General features: G+C 48.7%; 3 protein-coding genes across 8 annotated transcripts; 1 reads left to right on the forward strand and 2 right to left on the reverse strand.

Moving 5' to 3' along the window:
- Positions 1-21: 21 nt before the first annotated feature.
- On the reverse strand, positions 22-916 carry HIGD2A (HIG1 hypoxia inducible domain family member 2A). The gene is made up of 2 exons (XM_025435217.3): positions 763-916; positions 22-439 (listed from the first exon to the last, which is right to left on the reverse strand). Exons 1-2 carry the CDS (start codon positions 914-916, stop codon positions 273-275), a joined length of 321 nt encoding a protein of 106 aa, XP_025291002.1. The 3' UTR covers positions 22-272.
- Positions 917-1,021: 105 nt separating this feature from the next.
- Positions 1,022-12,566, forward strand: NOP16 (NOP16 nucleolar protein). 2 transcript variants are annotated; one of them, XM_025435215.3, is made up of 5 exons: positions 1,022-1,307; positions 1,398-1,506; positions 2,829-2,898; positions 4,613-4,719; positions 5,247-7,004. In XM_025435215.3, the coding sequence occupies exons 1-5, from the start codon at positions 1,201-1,203 to the stop codon at positions 5,388-5,390; spliced, it is 537 nt and encodes a 178-aa protein (XP_025291000.1). In that variant the 5' UTR covers positions 1,022-1,200; the 3' UTR covers positions 5,391-7,004. The 2 variants fall into 2 exon arrangements, with proteins under 2 accessions (XP_025291000.1, XP_048965076.1); XM_049109119.1 differs by lacking the exon at positions 5,247-7,004 and adding an exon at positions 12,351-12,566 and having other exon boundaries at positions 1,054-1,307.
- Positions 2,175-17,289, reverse strand: ARL10 (ADP ribosylation factor like GTPase 10). 5 transcript variants are annotated; one of them, XR_004814970.2, is made up of 7 exons: positions 17,005-17,289; positions 16,161-16,362; positions 12,562-12,737; positions 10,564-10,820; positions 4,215-4,333; positions 3,089-3,144; positions 2,175-2,990 (listed from the first exon to the last, which is right to left on the reverse strand). XR_004814970.2 is itself a non-coding variant. In XM_025435216.3 (4 exons), the coding sequence occupies exons 1-4, from the start codon at positions 17,185-17,187 to the stop codon at positions 10,647-10,649; spliced, it is 735 nt and encodes a 244-aa protein (XP_025291001.1). In that variant the 5' UTR covers positions 17,188-17,289; the 3' UTR covers positions 8,706-10,646. The 5 variants fall into 5 exon arrangements, 1 of the variants encoding a protein (XP_025291001.1); XR_004814972.2 differs by lacking the exon at positions 4,215-4,333; XR_004814971.2 differs by lacking the exon at positions 4,215-4,333 and having other exon boundaries at positions 2,175-3,144.
- Positions 17,290-19,495: the final 2,206 nt, after the last annotated feature.

Genomic DNA, 19,495 nt, shown 5'->3' on the forward strand with positions numbered 1-19,495 from the left:
ACTGAGAATGAATTCACGAACTACAAGTGGATCAGTTTATTAAGTAGGAAGTGGAGAGAGTGGGGGCACAAATGTAGTATGCGACACCCAAACTCAACCGAATCTGAGATTCCTGGAAAAACCTGTCAGTTACAGAATTGGCCACTCCCTCCCCCGCTGAAACAGGGGCTTGTCAGGGGAGACCAGGGAATAAGTCAGGTGGCAGGACCGGTGGTTGCTCTTGGGGCTGGGGGTGATCTCTGCGTGACTTTCAAGGCCAGGTGGTCTCGGACTCAGGATCGAGACTTCATCGCAGATGCAGCCAGACCCAGCAAGATGGCTGCGACCGTGAAGCCCTGGGCAGCGATCCGGGTGCGCATCATAAGCTGCGAGCGGTGGCTCTGACCCCGGTGGAAGCAGTAGAGGCCGTAGGTTAGGGCGGCCGCCGTGCCCAGGCAGCCTGAGGAGGGGACAAAGTGGGGAGCTGCACGTTCCGGCCCCGGAGGCCCCTCCCCGCTTCAGGCTCCTGCTCAGGATCAGAGCTCTGGAGGACAGCGAGGGAAGAGCGGTGGGTCCGACTGCGAGGGTCCGGTCGAGGTCGGATGCGCCCCCGTCCCGCCCTGCTCCCGCTCCCGCTCCGATCAGGTTCACGTCTCACCGCCGCGCCCCTCCGCCACACCTCCGGTCAGCTCGCCCTCCTGCCCCCTCGGCTTTCCCGGTCCTCCCCTAATTCATTCCCTCAGACATCACTTTCCGTCTGCAGTTCCTACAACGCCTGCTTACCTACGGGTACCATTGGGTTCTCGCGGGTCTTCCGAAGGAATTTTTCCTTGAAGCTTTCCGGAGGGCTGTAGACACTGGGGCTAAAGCCCTCAATGACTGGGGGCTGTGATGGTTCAAAGGGTGCCCCCGGAGTCACAGGGCCAGGAGCCGCCATGTCCCGGGCCACAGCTTTGGGAGAAACACCGACGTTAGGCTCCGCCTCCTGGCGAAGTCCAGGAGAGGGGACAAGGCATTCGCTGAGCTTGTGCGCAGGCGCCAGCCGCTCATTGCCTTCTGGGAGTCGTGGTCGTCAGCCCGAGGTCGCTGCAGGGAGGACTACGTTTCCGAAAAAAGCGTGCAAAGCCCTCGCGCGCATCCGCCGGAAGTAGTCTGCCACACGAGGTGCTGCGAGGGGGAGACGCCTGCCTGGTCGCAGTTGCCGGTTCGGTGGTCATCGCAATGCCCAAGGCCAAGGGGAAGACCAGGAGACAAAAATTCGGTTACAATGTTAACCGGAAGCGTCTGAACCGGAATGCTCGACGGAAAGCAGCGCCACGGATCGAGTGGTGAGGGGACCGGGCTTTAGGAGGCAGGGAACCTCGACTGGGACGGCCGGCGAGGCGACGGTTCCCCGATCTCTGTCTCTTTGCTTGTAGTTCCCACATCCGACATGCCTGGGACCACGCCAAATCCGTGCGGCAGAACCTGGCCGAGATGGGGTTGGCTGTGGACCCCAACAAGGCGGTGCCCCTCCGAAAGAGAAAGGTACTGATACGGCACGGTCCCGGCCCTAGACCCCGTTTCCCACCTATTTAGCTGGCTTTCAGAACTTCTCCTGTCCATTGTCACCCTCACTCACGCTTTGCCCCGGTTTGCGACCTTCCCACAGCCAACTCGGGCAGCCTGCACTGACCGTGGTTGAAGGGCTCTTCACCAACCACCCTCATAGTCCCCAGCGCACACTGGACCTGGGTTGGAGGCCCCCCCGTATCTTCTTCACTCGTTTTTATCCTCTTCGAAATTAACCTGTTTGGGTTCCTTGGCTTCTCAATGGTATTGCCCAGACTTTATCTTTTTCTGCCCTTAACTTTCCTAATAAAGAACTCCCCAGAGTTTGGGATTTTTACCTACTCTTCCTTACACCTTCCCCCAGTCATCTAGTTATTCTTGGTCTGAGGCTTCCTTAGTTTCTCCCAAATAGGTCTTTTTCTGCACCACACTTTCAAAAATAGCACCCATTTTTACTCAGTAATTTTTTCCCTCTCTTAATTCATAGCACTTGTAAATATTTGAGTGCCCCTCAATATTTGCTTAGTGTCTGTGCCCCTTTTTGTCAACATAGTCTCCTTAAGGGCAAGCACTTTGTGTTTTGTCCAGTGGGGCTTAGGATGTGAGTAGTGCTCAGTAGTTAACCTAATAAATGGACTTGCTGATTGGTTATTTATTTTTAAAGATTGTATTTATTTGAGAGAGAGAGAGAGCAAGCATGAGCGGGGAAGAGGGACAGAGGGAGAAGCAGACTCCCTGCTGAGGCAGGGAGCCCGGTGCAGGGTTCTGTCCCAGTACCCTGACATGACCTGAGCCAAAGGCAGACACTTAAATCAACTGAGCCACCCAGGCACCCTTGTCGCATTGCTTTTAGACAAGTTTTTTTTTTTTTTTTTTTTTTATTCCTTCATGCCAGAGGAAAATGGCATTACTATTTCCTCAGATGTGATGCTGTAACCAAGCTCTGTCAGGTTGCTCCTCTTCATAGAGAAGATATCTGATATCTCCTCGTTGTAAATTATAAAAAGCTTTCATGGCCATTGTTTCATTTGATTAGCAAACATGACTTGAAGTAGGCAAGGAATATTATGCCCATTTTATAGATAGGCATAGAAAGATGAATTGCTTCCTTGAGTTCCTTTTGGAAACCATAAAGCCTCTGGAGCACTGGTTCTGTCTGTCATCTGTTCCTGCCTGAATTTGTGTAGGGATTCTTATAGGTAATGCAGTTGTGTTGGGATGGGCAGGAGCCTCTAGAATTTTCCCTCATCCAGGATCCTTCCTTTGTCTACTGGTCTCACAGGCTCTTTTCCCTGCAGGTGAAGGCCATGGAGGTGGACATAGAGGAGAGGCCTAAGGAGCTTGTGCGGAAGCCCTATGTGCTCAATGGTGGGTGCTGGCCACATTGTAAATATTTGAGTGCCCCTTTAGGTCACCATCCTCCACTGTCAGGGCTAGAAGGGCCTTCAGATGTCTTCATTCTACAGATGGAAGAACCGAGGTTCAGAGGGAAGAAGGGAGCTGGTTCAGGGCTCATAAAGTTGAGACTGTGTCTCTGGGACATTTTCAGTCTACTTACTAAATTCTAGCGTGTGAAGGAGGTCACAGATGTTCAGGGAGGATGCAGCCAGGTGCCTGAGACGATAGAAAAGAAACCAGTAAGTCTTAGGCATGTGTTCAGCTTATCATGAATTTAAGGATGAATGGGTTTTTACAGAGATTCCACCATCTCATTTAGTCTTTTCAGTGGCAAATCAATTTCATGTACATTAGTGCTAGAGTGACAATGTTAAAACAGAGCAGAATAAATTCTGCAGGGAAGCAGGAATACTCTGAAATTCTCCATCCATCCTTCCTTTACCTGTCCAAGATGTTTAGCCGTTCTCCTGAAGGTAAAAGGGTTTTAAATTGCCAGACATCTGATAAGAGAATACCTGGAGTTCCTATTGTTAGCCTATCAGTGATTCTCATAAGAATTACTACATAGGATTGCATAAATAAAATCAGGTGTACTTACAGATTTTAAAAGTTTTACTTCTCATTTTTAAAGGATTTTTTAAAATTATGGTAAAAAAAATCACATTAAGTTTATCATCTTAATCATTTTTAATTGTATAGCTCAGTAGTGTTAAGTATGTTTATGTTGTCATGCAGCAGATCCCCAGAACTTTTTCATCTTCAAAACTGAAACTCTACCTAATAAAATCTCCCATTTTGCTGGTAACCAAGTCAAAGATAATTTTTGACTATAAGGGGTTTTGCACTTAACCTCTAGATAACATTTGTTAACATAACCTTGTTTCCGTGAGCAATTTTTCTCCTAGTTGAGATATGGGGAGCATTCGCTTTGCTATTTAATTAAATTAATTAATTTAAAGATTTTATGTATGTATTCCAGAGAGACAAGGAAAGTGCTCAAGCGAGGGAGAGACTGAGAGTGAGGGGAGAGCAGAGGGAGAGGGACAAGCAGACTCTATGCTTGGCACCGATTCTGAACCAGGGCTCGAGGTCACAACCCATGATACCGTGACCTGAGCCAAATCCAAGTGTCAGATGTCTGACTGAGCCACCCAGGTGTCCCTGGCTATTTTAAAAGTGAAGCCACAATTAGTTCCACAACCTGGCTTTTGCCCTCACGTGGAGCAGTGAGGCACCTGGGCCCAGCCGCAGGCCCGGGTTCTTGCAGCATTAGTTCTCATACATACCTTTCCGTTTCATGTTATTGTTGTAACACTTTAAGAAAAGAAATTCTCCATGAGTTTTAGAGATGGAAGAGAGTCCCAACCTGTGGTAGGCAGTGTATCTTCATCTCTTTCCCCAGGACCTGGTAGTAAGTAGAGATTATTATTTTGGTGCCTGCCCTTTACCCAGCTGAGACCCAAAGAGAAGTAACTTGCCTTTTAGGTAGTTGCCATACTGATAGATGATTATGTCATAGGCAGAGCCTGGGATCGCAGCAGCTGAAGGGCACTGAATTTGGGGATGGAGAGGCAAAGCCCATCTGATGGCCATGGTTTATGATGGGGTGAAAGGATGACTGGACAACTCAAAAAGTGCAGGAGGCAAAACCTCATTTTCTGTGTCCTGGTTTCTTTCACCCTAGACCTAGAGGCAGAAGCCAGCCTCCCAGAAAAGAAAGGAAACACACTGTCTCGAGACCTTATTGACTATGTGCGCTACATGGTAGAGAATCACGGGGAGGACTACAAGGTGAGTGGTTTGGGCCAGATCCAAAAACTTGGATCTGTTGGGAAGGCATCCTGGACCATATGGGGTCTGATCTGTTTGTCTCTTGCCTGAGACTGAGTGGAAATGAACGAGAGAGAGACTATAGGAAATCTATCTCACTGACAAATGATTATAGCCAGGATAGACTGACTGCCCTGTGATTCATTTTCTACTCACAGAGATGTTTTGTTTGCATGGTATTTTTAAAGAACTTGAATGAGGTGCCATTTTAATTATGGGAGTTTTCAAATGAAAGTTCATGTTTTTGACCTCTTAAAAATTGGAAGATCTGGCTACACTGGATTCTGGTGCCCAAGTGGGATCAGCTGGCCACGGATGGACATTAGCTACGCATCAGACCCCGACTCCTGCCTGGTTCTGAAGGGCATTTACACCCTTTTCCCCACATACACCAGGGTTTCTGAGGTGAGGAACCTGCCCAACTCAGGCAGTAGTAGGATCGAACCTTTGCCTGTCCAGCCCCTCAAGTGACCCTTCTCCCTTCTTAGGCTATGGCCCGGGACGAGAAGAATTACTATCAAGATACCCCAAAACAGATTCGGAATAAGATCAACGTCTATAGGCGTTTTTACCCAGCGGAGTGGCAAACCTTCACTGAATCTTTGCAGAAGAATAAGATGGAGGTTGAGTGATTGGCTGATACCTACCCTGGGGCTGAGGTCTCCTCCTGGACCAGAGAAGCTGGAAGCCAGGATTTAAGGCAAAAAGGGGCATGTGGCTAGATGAGGTTGGTCAAATCCCATGGAATCAAAAGGTTATACACACATGCAAATAGACACACTCACATTCCCTTCTCTGGGGAAGGAACTGTCTCCAAGAGGCTTCTGAGGGCCCTGAAAAAAGCCAGAACCTACTGTTTTCAGTGGGTGGTTTACATACAGTCTGTACATAATAAAACAAAGCTATTTTATTTTTCTGATGGTTATATGTTCCCCTCATGGCCAAGTGCCAGGACTGCCCCTGTGAAAATCAACTCAGGGTAGAGAGCCCATCTAACCCTTTATGTGCTGCATTCCCACACCCTCTTAGGTGTGGCCTCCCTCCTCTTATCCATTTTGGTTCCATTGTTTTGGTTTTGGTTCCATTGTTCTGCCTTGGTTTCCTGCACAGCATTCACCCTTCTACAGAAGCCTGCTGCTAACCCTGGAGTGCTTGGGCAAGGTCTATCTCCCCAACACTATATCTTCAACTATTACAATACCAAATCTCTCTCATTTTTAATGTTTCCCCCTCTAATCTGGTTCTCACTGCTCTTCAAAAGAATTGGGTGTTTTTACATAGGTCATTTCACATAAAACCTTGTTAAGGTCTGTGGCTTTATTTTACAGGTAAGGAGACTGAGGCTTGATAGGTCAGTGTGAGGTTTGAAGTCAGGTTGGTCTAACAGCTAAGCCTGGGCTTTCACTTGCTATCCTCCTCTTCAGTCCCATACTGTCAGGGCAGGCTGGAAACTGACAGGGTCCCAGAAACCCCTCCTATGGGACGTAGCTGGCTTAGCTCCTAACAGTGACTAACCCTTGTGAGCAGTGCACACAGCTTTTGGAATCTAATCTGCAGCTGAGTGTGTTTTTTGTTTCCTTCTTTAAATAAGTAGGCTCCACGCCCAATGTGGGGCTTGAATTCATGACCCTGAGATAAAGAGTTATATGCTCTACCAACTGAGCCAGCCAGATTCCCTGCTTGTGAGGGCTTTTATTCAACCTCAGAACACATCTTACACAGCATTCCGAATTCTGGCCTTTAATAGCTGTCTGCTTGTTTCTTTAACCAATTCAGGTGCCAATTTTAGGAAGCCTTTCCTACTACTGTCACCCATCCTGTTGTCCCTACACCCCAGACTTGCTTAGCAATACATACCAGTCATAACTGCCTTTTCATCTGCTTGATGTCTCCTACCAGACTGGGCTTGAGTGCAGGCACCTTCCTTGGGAATCCAGAGCTGAGCCCAAGGCAGCTGTTGGGGGAATGTTCCATCCTAACTTCTGGCTCCCAGGGATGGGGCAGCCAGGTTTGGATACCTCCCAAAAGATTTGGAGTTAGGCCAAAACCCATGTTCCTTACCACCTCACTTCCAGGTACACTGAAGGGCTAGGGCACTGGGATTTGCTGTTGACAAATGATTGTGTCACTGGAAGTATCCTACGACCACCCTCCTTACCTGCCCCTCACTGGAACTGTAATACTCAAAATCAGAATTCAAATAAAACAATATTTGAGTTTGGGGCATCTATTTTGTGCCTCAAGTAGCCACTGGCTCTCCTTTATGCAATTTGTCCTTGGCAACCATGGGGTGTGGGTTCACAGGGCTTGGGCTGGGATAGCCAGACCTCTTTACATCCAGCTCTTTGCTGGGACTTCTCCCTATGTACCTCATGGGCCCACCTTGCAGAGGCAGCACATGAGAAGTTTGGTGGTTCTTTTCATAGCTACTAGGCAGGACTGAGGATGTGAGCCAACAAACATGACAGGAAACTCCTTAGGCTATTCCAGGTCTGAGGCATGGGCAGGTGCACGAGGATGAATATTACAGGTGAGTTTCAACAGCTAGTTCCAAAGTGCTGCCAGCTGCTATTAAACGAGCAAAAGAATAAAATATTTTCCAAAGACAAGTGGAAATATTTTTTGCAGAATCTAGTGTTTCATTCAGGCAGACAGGCAAAACTCAGATTTTCATCACCTCTCTGTGATGAACTGATTTCACCACCCCACTCCCATCCTTACTGCTGGACACCAATCTGTGCAGGCTTACAGGCAGCAGTTCTGGGCACTTAGAGGTACCAGAGGAGACTCCTTGGGATAAGCAGCCAGTCAAGGTGGTGGTCTTGGGAGCCTTCTTGCTTAGACCATCCACTCAACCAAGCTTTGGGCTCCTCAGAGGGTTGGCAGCTGGTGAGAAAATGGACGATCAGAAGCCACATTGCATTAAGTGATTCTTAATATCAGAAGCCATCAGTGCCAGGGTGAATGATCAGACATTAGTTCAGCAGGCAAGCAGAAGCTTGCCTTTGATGTGGAATGCCTACCTGTGCTCTCATGTCCAGAGCCTTCCTTCCAGTTGCCTTCATTAGAATAGGAGGGGCCAACATTTGACCCCTATCCCACGCTCAGGTAGGTTGGGAGCTATGGTGTTGGGGCAGTGGTGGGGAATAGTGTCACCCAGGCTAGCTCAGAAAGTTTGAGATGAACAATGGCTGGTTCCCAGGAGCAGCTGATCTGGGCTTTTGAATCAAAAGGTCACATTCAGGAGCAACTGGGTAAGAGCACCACAGGCCAGGCACAAGGGTGTTCACAAGAGCGGCCTCTTCCACCACTTTGCCCAGTCTAGTCCTGGCAGAAACCAGCAGATGAGCACTGTTGGGCACTCTGCCCAGAGGCCAGGCCAGCAGTCCCACTAGAGGGGCACAGCTGTGAGCCACAAATGCAGTGGGGCACACTCCCAGGCCAAGAGAACATGTATATTCTGCACAAGTATCAGAGCGGCGGTACTCTGGACCTTTAGCCCTCCTCAGTGGTATGTATCTTCTGGTGTACCACTGGGACCTTTCCATTCTGGGAGTGGTCTTCAAAGGTTGCTCAAGTAGATAGAGTTAAACTATTCAAGTTCACTCTCACTGGGGACTTTGAAAATTACATTATGATACTCATTAGACCAAAGGCAGATCTTAATTAGAAAAGGGTCCCCTGGGCAGCCCCAGTGGCTCAGCAGTTTAGCGCCGCCTTCAGCCCAGGGCGTGATCCTGCAGACCCGGGATCGAATTCCAGTCGGGCTCCCAGCATGGAGCCTGCTTCTCCCTCTGCCTGTGTCTCTGCCTCTCTCTCTCTGTGTGTGTGTGTCTCATGAATAAATAAATAAATCTTAAAAAAAAAGGGGGGGGTCTCCTACAACAATGCTGGTTCCAGAGGTAAATGTCAAGCATTGGAAAACAAGGTGGAGCTTACAGCACAAAGAAGTTCCACAGTCTTTTAATGTCAAAATGAAAAGTTGCTGGCAAAGTTTCAAAGGCTACTCTAAAAGCTAAGTCATTTCTTAAATATTTAAAATAAAAGCAGACAAATCTCTTCTTTCTTCTGCAGAAAGTTAATCAGAATTTCAAAGAACAGTGATTATTTTGATATACCACAGCCCAAGAGCATGCAGGCCACTCTCAACAGCAGTCCCACTGCTGGACTTTGGTAGCTTCCCACACTACTTTCCCTCCCTGTGCCTCCTCTCATGTAGGCCACAGCATGGAACTGAAGCACACTGAGTCAACGTCAAATGAAATGAAGGCACATAATCTTTAGTCTCAAAAAAACAAATTGAGTTGGATATCTCCTCTTTAAAAAAAGTCCATTTGTGGCTATTGATTACTCAGTGGTCCCTGGCAGACAAAGTCCTCCTTCCTTTGCCTGCACTAAAGAGAAATGTCAGTATATAGACAAACTGGCTGATCACCAGAAACAGAATCATGGTGTGTGCACTGCAGAGAACAGAAATTCTGTCCAACTTTTAGGTGGGGAGTCAGCAGGTCCAGGTACCAAAGCCTCAGGTACCGTCGGCTGATCTGCTAATTCCCATTTCTTTTTACCTGGATTTACACACTTGAAATGTCCTCTCCTGGAGTCACCATCTACATGGAAGGGGGCTGTGTCCTTTTGACACACTAGGTCAAGTGGTGGAGATACAGTTCATGTGGATCAACGTAAAGTATGAGACCGATTACAGTGGGAAAGCTAAAGCTTTGTGCCCACTTACATGTAAAGGTTATCACGTGTCTCAAAATTCCAGCTATTTCCTCAAAAACACAAATTTTCATGACCATTATCTGGGGTTTTGATAACAGCACCTAGAAACAGAACCTAAAACTTTGGTCTGTTCCTCGTATAAATAAATAAATAATTAAAATACAGTTCTGAGGCCAACACCCAGCTCCAGTTGACAGTCTTCTCCCCAGGGCCACAGGCTCCTTCCCCAGACTTCTGTAAACGTGGACATTGGCACAGTTAGGGCAAGAGCAGCAGCTTCTGTCTCCAGATTGGGCATGCGTGGGCAGGGAAGCCTTTTGTTTTTCTGATTAGAGGTGAATACCACTTGATACTATAGTCTGGCAGGCAGGCCTTGGCTTGCAGAAGCAGGGAGGTTCCAGAACCTGCTAGGTTCTTCAGGTTCATCCTAGCACTTCTTACCTTTATGGCTGGAAAATGTATCTCTAAGTTAGAAAAAACTATGGAGACCACCTCTTTAAGAATGAGGGCCCCATGTGATCCCGGGGTCCTGGGATCGAGTCCCACATCAGGCTCCCTACATGGAGCCTGCTTCTCCCTCTCTGCCTGTGTCTCTGCCTCTCTGACTCTCATGAATAAATAAAATCTTAAAAACCAAAAAACAAACAAACAAAAAAACAATGAGGGCCCCAGGGCCAGAGAGGCAAGGATAGCACAAGGCCTTGAGCCAGCTGGTCAGGCTTGGAGCCAAGGCTCATTGTGTACTGCCCAGAACCTGCTGGTATGAGAGGGGCATGAAGTTACTGGGAGTGTACTTCTGACACTATACTCAATCACCAAAACTACAGAGGGGAGAACTGAGCCTGTGGAGCACCTTACTATACTCATCAGAGAAGGAGGGTGCCTTCAGTGGTGAAAGTTGGATCCACTTTCAGCCTGGAGTGAGCCAGACACTAAGCTCTTCTGCTGTCTGCCTCCCTGACCTTCCCAAACTTCAGCCTCATGGCCACCTCACTGGGAAGGCTTCTGTGTGGTTCTTGACCTTGCCCAGGCCCTGCTCTGGAGGGTGGGAAGAGAGAAGTGCTGCCACATGGCTCCCACCTCAGGCCCAAGCTGGTAGTAGAGAAGTAGGAGCAGCAGAACTGGGGTCTCCAGGGTTGAGTGGTGAGCAGGTGGGGGCCAGCCTAGGAGAGAAGCTCCAAGAGCAGTCTCCAGATGTGCACGGTGCCGGGGTCTTCAAAGCCGGGTCCTGCGGGGGCGATGCTGGCTGCCAAGAGGAAAACCTCTCGCTGGGAATCGATAGCCTGCAGGCCCAGCTCCTGTTGCAGTTCCACCATACTCATGGCCTCACTCAGGTCCTGGGATGAGATGGAGAAGCCAGTTGGAACACAGCTGACAATTTCCCAGCACCCACACTGTCATCTATGAAAAGAACTGTTCTTTAGCTACCCTGGGGAACACTGGGGTCTAAGTTCCCAGAAGTGGCCTCTGGGCCCCTTGGTCTAAATTCTCTTCGTCATCTCTGACTCTGTACCAACCTTCTTTTCATACCACCATCAGCCATTGTAAGAAACAGCACTTCCTATAAGCCAGGCATTGTGAGAGGCACTTGGATTTATTCTCATAATCTACACTTGTGACTGATGAGGAAACTGGCTTAGGGAGGTGAAGTCATTTAGCTAAGGACACAGTGGCAAAGCCAGGTTTCAAACTCAGGTTGGTCTGATGACCAAGCCTGGAACCCTTACAGAATCCTAGCTCAGTTTCCTAAATAAACTCAGTAGTGAGGAGATCTTATAGTAGGGTCATTTCCAGACAAGAGCTTCACCTCCCCCAGACTCCTAGATACTAAGGCAAAAAAGAGGCTACTACATATAGAGCATGGCTGATGAGGGTACATTTTAATTTCAACCCTGACCCCAAATTAAAAGAATTCTTGGAGTAATTCATGTGATGCCAGAACCTTAGGTGTTATCTCCTGTAGATTCAAGACTGCTATACATTATAGTTTATAATTAGAATGGCGATATAATTTAATCATTCAAACCAGGATACTTCTAAGACTTAAAGTGAGCACTATTAATAATTATACTAGAACAACAGGCATAAGCGGGGACCATCCCAGGCAGACCAGGACATATGGTCGCATATTTATAAATGATTGTCAAAGATTTTCTGATAGGCAGGGGAAACTGGGGTCAAAAGATGTATAGCTTCTTTCCAAGCCAGGTTAGAAACAAGTGCCACAGCTCTCAGGGACATGTGCAAGGCCATGGGAAAAATGACTGAACTCTCTCCTGTGACAAGGTTTTACCTAGTATGTATTGAGAATGGTGTCTTAGGTCTATGCTGAGAGTTGTTGAGCTAAAGGCCCAGGGGTATAGCGTGGTTAAGAGCAGGATCTTTGAGGAATAGCTGAGTTCAAGTCCTGACTTTGCCACCTACCAGTTTTAATTTTGAGCACTGAGGGATAATATGAGGCCTATCATAGGGGTTTTGTAGGATTTAAGTGAGTTAATGATTGTCAGGTGCTTAGCCTGGCGCACTATAAGCACGCTTATAATAAATGTTATTTACTATAGTTATTTCAATCTGCTTAGCTTCTTATCACTTCCCAGCTTTAGCTCTCTGATTTAGAAGATCAGAAGGATGTGGCAAGAGTGGAAATGGCACAAGTTTTGGAGTCAGACATCCCAGTTCCACTATTTTCAAGGTGTACAACCTTAGGGAGATTATAAAACCTCTCTGAGCTTCAGATTCCCAATCTGTAAAATGGGAATAGTATCCCATGCCTGGTAGGTTCAATTAGAAGCATAATATGAAATGTCATTCAAAACTATACTTGACATATGGTGGATGCTTAATCATTATTTTTCTCATTTCCCCAGGATGATGGGTGACAGAGCAAAGAGGAAGGCAGACAGAGGAAGAGATCAGGGATGAGAGAAAAGCACAGGTAGAAGAGCAAGGGACAGTATCTCTGCCAAGTGCTCCAGGTCTCAGGCCTGGGCCTCAGTCGCTGTCCTGTGCTCCCTGCCCCTGTCTAGGGATCAGCGGATCCAGCCCCACTGGCCGAAGCCAGCCGCCTATGGCCCTCACCTGCTTGTTGGCCACCACGACGACAGGCAGATCAGGGTCCTTGTCCAGCAGCTTGTGCAGTTCCTGCCGGGCCCAGGGCAGCCGCAGCCGATCAGCCGAGTCCACCATGAACACCAACACGTCTACTTCATTCACAAACTCCTTCCAGTAGAAGCGCAGGTTCTGGCTGCCACCGACTGAGGAGAGGCCAGGGGCCAGCTGAGCCTCCCTGGGCCCTGGCTCTCTGTATATAGCCCCAGTACCAGCCCACTTCCAGCTTCTCAAGGCTCCATTAGCCCAGGGCAAGGGAGACCACAGGCTCTGGAGCCAATCCAGGTTATCTTTGGCTCTGGTAGCTGGGCTCCCTGGGCAAGTCACTACCTTCAAGCAGCAGCATTTTCCTCCTCAGTAAACCTACCTACTAACAGGTTGCAGCAAAACCAAAGATACCATACACAATGCACCTTTCATAGATTAGCATACAAGGTACTCATTTAATTGTACTCTCTGGGAATGCCTGGTTAAGCGTCTGCCTGCGGCCCAGGGCGTGATCATGGAGTCTCAAATCTCCAGGAGCCCATGCTAGGGCTCCTGGCATGGAGCCTATGTCTCTCTCTCTGTCTCTCATGAAAAAAATAAAATCTTTTTAAAAAATTAAAAAGCAAAATAAATAAAAATAAATCGTACTCTGGTTCTTTTTCCTGGGCTGCTTCCTGCCAAAGCAGGAAAAAAAGCTTCCTAGCTTTCTCCCAGGACAGTGACGGTGTTGTCAAAGCCAGGACTCCCTGCCCAGCCTGTGCACAGCCATTCTCCATTCAATGTCTCTCGTTCAGTTTGGTCACCCCATTTTCTTTCTTCACAAACAGCATGCTCAGTCTTGCCACCAGTCTTGCCACCACATGGCCACACCTGTGGTGCTGCCAACTTGGGTTGCTTTCTTGTTCCTCTCTGCCCCTCTGCACAGCCTCTATTAGCCACGCTGCATCCTAGTGTTTTTGGATATACTTCTGACACTGGACTCTAAGCCCTTTGAGACAGCTATTTACATCTGGATCCCCCCAAAGCCCTCAGCACAATGCCTGGCACATAGCAGGCACTCAACAAGTATTTACTGAGTGCTTACTAGGTGCCAAGCACTGATCTGGGTGCTGGGGATACAGAGGTGAGCAAGGCAGACAGGGCCCTGCTCTCAAGGAACTCACTCTGTAACCAAGATAGACACAGCAATAGCACATAAGCACATTTCAGAGAGGAAGGAAATAAGAGAAAATGAAAATGGCTGGGGGTGGCTTTGGATTGGGTGGTCTGGGAAGGTCTCCCTGAGGAGGCAGCATGTGAACTGAGTCTGAGATAATGAGAAGGCACTAGCTAAGAGAAGATGCAGAGGAAAGCACTGTAAGCAGAGGGAAGAGCAAGCTCAATGTGTTTGAGAAATCTGCAGAAGGCTACCAGGGTGGCCAAGGCAGCGCCAGAGAGAGGAAGATGCCACAGCCAAAAAGGTTGCTCAGGGCTTGACCACACAGGGGCTGTCAGGCTACAGTGAGGCTGTGAGGGATCCCCTTGCAGGTTTTACACAAGGGTGACATGGGTTTCTGAAAGATACTGCTGGCTGACACTGGGGACAGAAGTGAAAGCAGGCAGACCAGCAAAGAGGCTGTTATAGTACTGAGATGATGGTGGCTCAGACCAAGCACTCAGTGGCGGAAGTAGGGAGTAGACAGATGTAGAATCTATTGGAAAATAAAGCTGAAAGAACTAGCTAATAAAATGGATAGGATATAGGAAGTGGTGGGGCAAGGGTGGGGGTGGAGTGGGGGGCAGTCATGAAAGATCCACAAAGGGCTCATTCTTGGCTGGGCTCCAGTCCAGGCACCGTAGACCATTACCAAGTGAGTTGTTGTGGGAAGGGAAAGTTCCAGGACTTGAATGGGAAATCTGGGTTTGAATCCAGGAGTGACCTTATAGAACCTGGATTGCAACCAGTCAGATTGTTGGGTAATATAAAAACACCAAACTTTTCTCCTAAGGCTGGGGGTTGTGGGGTACTGTCTGCCAGAGTGGGTGTCAAGTGCAGAATCCCACTTGACCCTTCTGCGTCCCTGGCACAAGAAAGGGAGATCCCAATGGGATATTCACCTGGGCCAGATTCCAGGTGAATATCAATATTTGCCACAATCAGGAAGGAAAGATGTAGCCAGACCCTCAGAATCTGACCCCACCACCTAGCAGTTAACTAAACTCACCCAGTCTTTATGGTCTGAGCCCTATGGCTGGCAGGAAGTCCACTTAGCTCTCCCACCAAGTCTGTGGTTGGGCCATAGGTCACTAAGTACTGCTGTCCTCTCAATAGACCCAATCTCTCCTGGAATCCCAAGAAGACTAACACTGAAGACAGGGGCTGCCCAGACCCTCTCTGATCACTCACTCAACAAGCTCTTCCAGTTACCTGCTTGAAGCAGGGCCCCAGGGGCCAGAGCTGGATCAGACTCATCTGTGTCCCAAGTGCTTGCCTAGTCAGGGACATAGGCTGGTAAGAGGCAAATATCAGCTCAGAGGAAGAGCCGTTAGACTAACCTGGGAGTCAGAAGGCTTCACGGAATATTGTTTGACCTAAATTTTTTTTTAAAGAGTCATTATTTTTTTCAGTAGGCTCCACACCCAATGTGGGGCTTGAACTCATGACCCTGAGACCAAGTTGATGCTCTACCGGCTGAGCCACCCATGTGCCCCTCCCCTAAATCTTGAAGGAGATGTAGCATTTATCAGGGGAAAAAGGGCTTTCCAGGAACACCTGGGTGGCTCAGTGGTTGAGCATCTGCCTTTGGCTCAGGTTGTAATCCAAGGGTCCTGGCATCAGGGAGCCTGCTTCTCCCTCTGCCTCTGTCTCTCTCTGTGTGTCTCATGAATAAATAAATACAATCTTTAAAAAAAGAAAAAAAGAAAAAGGGCTTTCCAGACTGAGGGAACAGTGCAAGCACAGGATAAATAAAATAAAATAAAATAAAATAAAATAAAATAAAAAAATAATAAAATAAATAAATAAATAAAATAAAATAAAATAAAAAATAAAAAAATAAAATAAAATAAAATAATAAAATAAAATAAAACAGCAAGTACCCTTCAGAAACAAGCAATGTGTCATGGTGCTTAAAATTGAGAGCCTATAACCAGAGTCTGCATTAGCAGACTGGCAAGCTAGGTGAGCCAGGATAAATTATTTAACTTGCTGGGCTTCCCTTTCCTCATGTATGTAACAAGGGTAACAACTGTTTCCAGTTTTTTGGGAGTTGTTGGGAGAATTTTATCAAGTAATGCCTGTCAAGTGCTTGGCATACAGGAAACTGTGGCTTTTGGCATCTCAGTGTTAGGCATAGGAGCTTCAGTTGGGGTGAGGGATAGTCAGTGACCAAGTTGGAACTGCCCGATCACGAATGGCCCATCATGCCAAAATACAGAGCTTGAACTGTATCCTGTGCCCAGAGAAGCAGGGGAAGAATGTCATACAGGGTCGTGTCCTGCTTAGATATACGTGCTGGAGCCACCCCCAGGCAAAAATCCCCGGCTTGGGTCCAACTGAGGTGACGGGGAGAAGGTATGTGTGTGTGGGGGGGTCTGCTCACTCTCTAGCAGGTCCACCTCGAAGTCTTTGGTGGGCAGCCGCGCAGAGTTGAAGCCCCAGGTGGGGATGTGGCCTTCCAGCGGCGGCTTCCCGGACAGCACGCGCAGGAACGTGCTCTTCCCCGAGCCATCCAGCCCCAGCACCAGCACCTCGCGCTGCTCCAGCTCCTCCAGCGCCGGCTCTTCCTCCTCCTCGTCTTCAGGCTGCAGGGCACAGGTCAGGTTGCGGCCGGCACCCTCCCTCCGAACCCTTCCCTAGGGAAGATCGAAGACACCAAAGCGCCCATCCCCGTCCTCCACCCGTCAACCGGCAGGCAAGCAAGGTCCGGCGCAGTGAGACCGGTGCTGCCTTTGGAGTCCTGAATCCCAAACCCGGTTCTTCTGGCTTTCCTGAGTGACCTCGGAGAAATTCCTTTCATTCGCGATGCCTCAGCCTCCTCAGCCTGACAATCCCCACGTCCAGGGTCGCGGGAACCCGGGAGGAAACCAGCCCCGGAGCTAGAGAAGGGGGCGGCGGCCCCTCGCGGCACGCCCGAGGCGCGCGCACTGCGCAGGCGCCGGGAGAGCGCGGGCTCGACACCGCTTCGGGGCCGCGCCCTGCGAGCTCGGCCGCTCACGATGAAGCCCAAGGCTCGCGGCCGCGCAGGGCGGTGCCTCACACCCCCTGAAAGGCCCACCCAACCCCCGGTTCTGGGACTCACGGATGCCCCGCTGCCAGCCGCGCGCCCTTTCGCAAGGGGCCTGCGGGCTGCGGCGCCAAGGCCCCGATCCTGGCGCTTCTGCCCTCGCGGGGCGCCACACCCCCGGCTGCACGTGCGGAGGCCCAGACCCCGGCCCGGCACTCACGTCCCACTCGTCCCACTCAGGGAGGCGGGCGGGCTCCGCGCCCCACCAGGCCTCGCCCCGGTCCCAGCGCCGCTCCCGTCCGCGCCCGAAGTAGGCCTTCCAGAGGATGAAGAGTACTGAGCCCAGCACGGCCGCGGCGCCGCCCAGCGCCAGCACCAAGGGGCTCAGCGGCCGCGGAGCCATTAGGCCGGGGGAGGGCCACGGGTGCGGGCTGCACAGGCCGAACCCGCGGGCCCGCGAAAGATGGCCCCGCTGCGACTGCGGCGTCCGCGCCCACCCACCCGCCGCCGGCCCCGCACTACAAGCCCCACAATGCACCGCTGCTGTCGCGACAGGCGGCCCGCGGCCGCCCACTGGAGCCCGGGGGCTTTGCGCTCCGCTCCCGCTGCTAGGTTCGGCTGCGGAGCTAGGGGCTGTGCCTGGGCAGGACGGGAGGTGGTGATAAAACTGGCACCTCCCGAGCACTTCTGTATGCCCAGTGGTTAGCTGACCGATGTTCTTGGTCACTTCGTAAAACAGTGCTTTTTAGAAGGGAAAGTCAGATCTCTCTTGTTTCAGCAAACTGTCCTCCCTTACTTGTCACTACCTCTCTCTCCTTTTCATGGCAGCCCTTCTGGATAATGTGTGTTTCCTATTCTTCACCCAACCCACCCATGGAAACTGCTCTCATCTGGGTCTCTAACAGATGCTTCCTTGTTTAATTGGTTGTTAACATCTTAGTTCTCATTTTGCTTGACCTCCTTGTACCATTTCACATTGTTAAATGAAGACTTAGCAGAGATGCCGTTCAAAACCTGGACAGGATGCCAGCTCATCCCTTGGGGGATCACCTCCTTGGCGGGACAGGAACGCAAGGTTCCGAATGAGAAAATTAGCACCAATGAGTTTATCCAGAGCTTTGCAGTCAGAAAATTAAAAAAAAAAAGAAAAAAAAATTTTTTTATGGAATTTGGTCTTGGCATTCACGTAAGTTTTATGTCATTTCAAAAGAGAGCACTTAATCCCTTGAGAACTAAAGGCTTCTCAAGGTCCAATTAGGCCTTGTCTTACCTTTCCTGCCTCCTGACACACAGTGGGTGATCATCCTCTTGTCTCTCAGCTGGAGTTCAGTCATCCTGTGTGGTCACAGTGTCTGCCTGAAACTATCTTTCTGTCATTCTACTTGAGGATGTTGACCAGGCCTTTGCCATCTTAGGGTCTGATGTGCTCAGTGTAAGACTGAGGCCCAGAGTTCACACCTAAGAAATATTTGGAGAATTGAATCAATTGTACATGCTCCTCTCTTGGCTTGCTTGACACTTTCTTTTCTTGATCTTCACCCGCCTCTCTATCCAAACCTTTTCAGTCTCTTACCTGGCATTGGCTGCCATTGACTGAAACTAACTGGACCATTTGGGGAGGAAACTTTGGAAATGGAATTGTCAGGGGTTGGCCCCCATACAGAGCAGAGCATGTGAAGGGTGAGGGATGGAGCCATGAGTAAACTAATGACTGGCACAACTGAGACCCTGGACTCTGCATCCAGTTTTACTTTTATATCCTCTTTTAACTTTGTGCTTCCACCATGATGCAATAACCATCGTAAAAAGAGTCACTCTTTACCTTCTGAGAAAAGAGAAGACAAAGTCCCATCAGTCAATATATCCATCTCTGGATGATGTTAATTCCTCTTCAATCATAACCCCATCTGGATATTCTTCAATTAAAGATTAAATTCTAAAGATAACCACTGCAAACTTATACAGTACAACTTCCATATTGCTACACAGCAGTCTTTACAAAAGAAAAGCTGGCAATGTCATTTTTCAGCTTAAAATTCCTCAGTGGTTTCCCATCTCTACTAGGATAAATACTATGTGTCTCTGATGATGGAGCAAGAAGGGCAGCAGGGAACTGACATTTAATGATCATCTACTATATATCAGCCTTTGTTCTGGTGTAAAGTGTACTGCTATGCAAACATTTGTTTGTCTTCATCTCCTGGGAATTGTTTTCCTAATGACTAAATTAACTGGAAACCTGCCATGTTTATATGACACTTGGCTTGAATAATTAGTCCAAGGATAATGACTTGGATCAAGCTGGATCTACAGGATGCAGCTGCAAACAAGATAGCATCCAATGAGGGGACCCACTTTACAATGAGAGGTGCAGGAGTAGCTTCCAGACCAAGGGGTCCACTGGTTATATCATGCACCATACTATCCAGAAGTAGCCAGCTCAGACTACACTGGCTTAACCTTCTACTTTTCAGTTATTTATACCTTTGTCATACCTTTTAGGAAATTTTCTAAACCTAATCTTCATACTTGCATATTTGGTCCTTGGCTATATCTACTCTGCTATTCACCACAGTCTTTGAAGGCTTTATTTCATCTACATTTTTCTTTTCTTTTCTTTTTTTTTACATTTTCCTTTTTTTAAAAAAAGATTTTATTTATTTATTCATGAGAGACACAGAGAGAAAGGCAGAGACACAGGCAGAAGGAGA

This window comes from Canis lupus, chromosome 4 (assembly GCF_003254725.2).
Source record: "Canis lupus dingo isolate Sandy chromosome 4, ASM325472v2, whole genome shotgun sequence".
Taxonomy (NCBI): domain Eukaryota; kingdom Metazoa; phylum Chordata; class Mammalia; order Carnivora; family Canidae; genus Canis; species Canis lupus.

What these genes read in the sequence shown, in the direction of transcription:
- HIGD2A (XM_025435217.3), bottom strand. Translation starts at nt 916, where the DNA reads ATGGCGGCTCCTGGCCCTGTGACTCCGGGGGCACCCTTTGAACCATCA. An exon ending in GAACCCAATGGTACCCGTAG is followed by an intron (nt 440 to 762) that starts GTAAGCAGGCGT and finishes TCCCCTCCTCAG; the next exon opens with GCTGCCTGGGCACGGCGGCC.
- ARL10 (XM_025435216.3), bottom strand. Translation starts at nt 17,187, where the DNA reads ATGGCTCCGCGGCCGCTGAGCCCCTTGGTGCTGGCGCTGGGCGGCGCC. An exon ending in CTGAGTGGGACGAGTGGGAC is followed by an intron (nt 16,363 to 17,004) that starts GTGAGTGCCGGG and finishes TGTGCCCTGCAG; the next exon opens with CCTGAAGACGAGGAGGAGGA. An exon ending in CGAGGTGGACCTGCTAGAGA is followed by an intron (nt 12,738 to 16,160) that starts GTGAGCAGACCC and finishes GCCTCTCCTCAG; the next exon opens with TCGGTGGCAGCCAGAACCTG.
- NOP16 (XM_025435215.3), top strand. Translation starts at nt 1,201, where the DNA reads ATGCCCAAGGCCAAGGGGAAGACCAGGAGACAAAAATTCGGTTACAAT. An exon ending in GCAGCGCCACGGATCGAGTG is followed by an intron (nt 1,308 to 1,397) that starts GTGAGGGGACCG and finishes CTTTGCTTGTAG; the next exon opens with TTCCCACATCCGACATGCCT. An exon ending in ATCACGGGGAGGACTACAAG is followed by an intron (nt 4,720 to 5,246) that starts GTGAGTGGTTTG and finishes CTCCCTTCTTAG; the next exon opens with GCTATGGCCCGGGACGAGAA.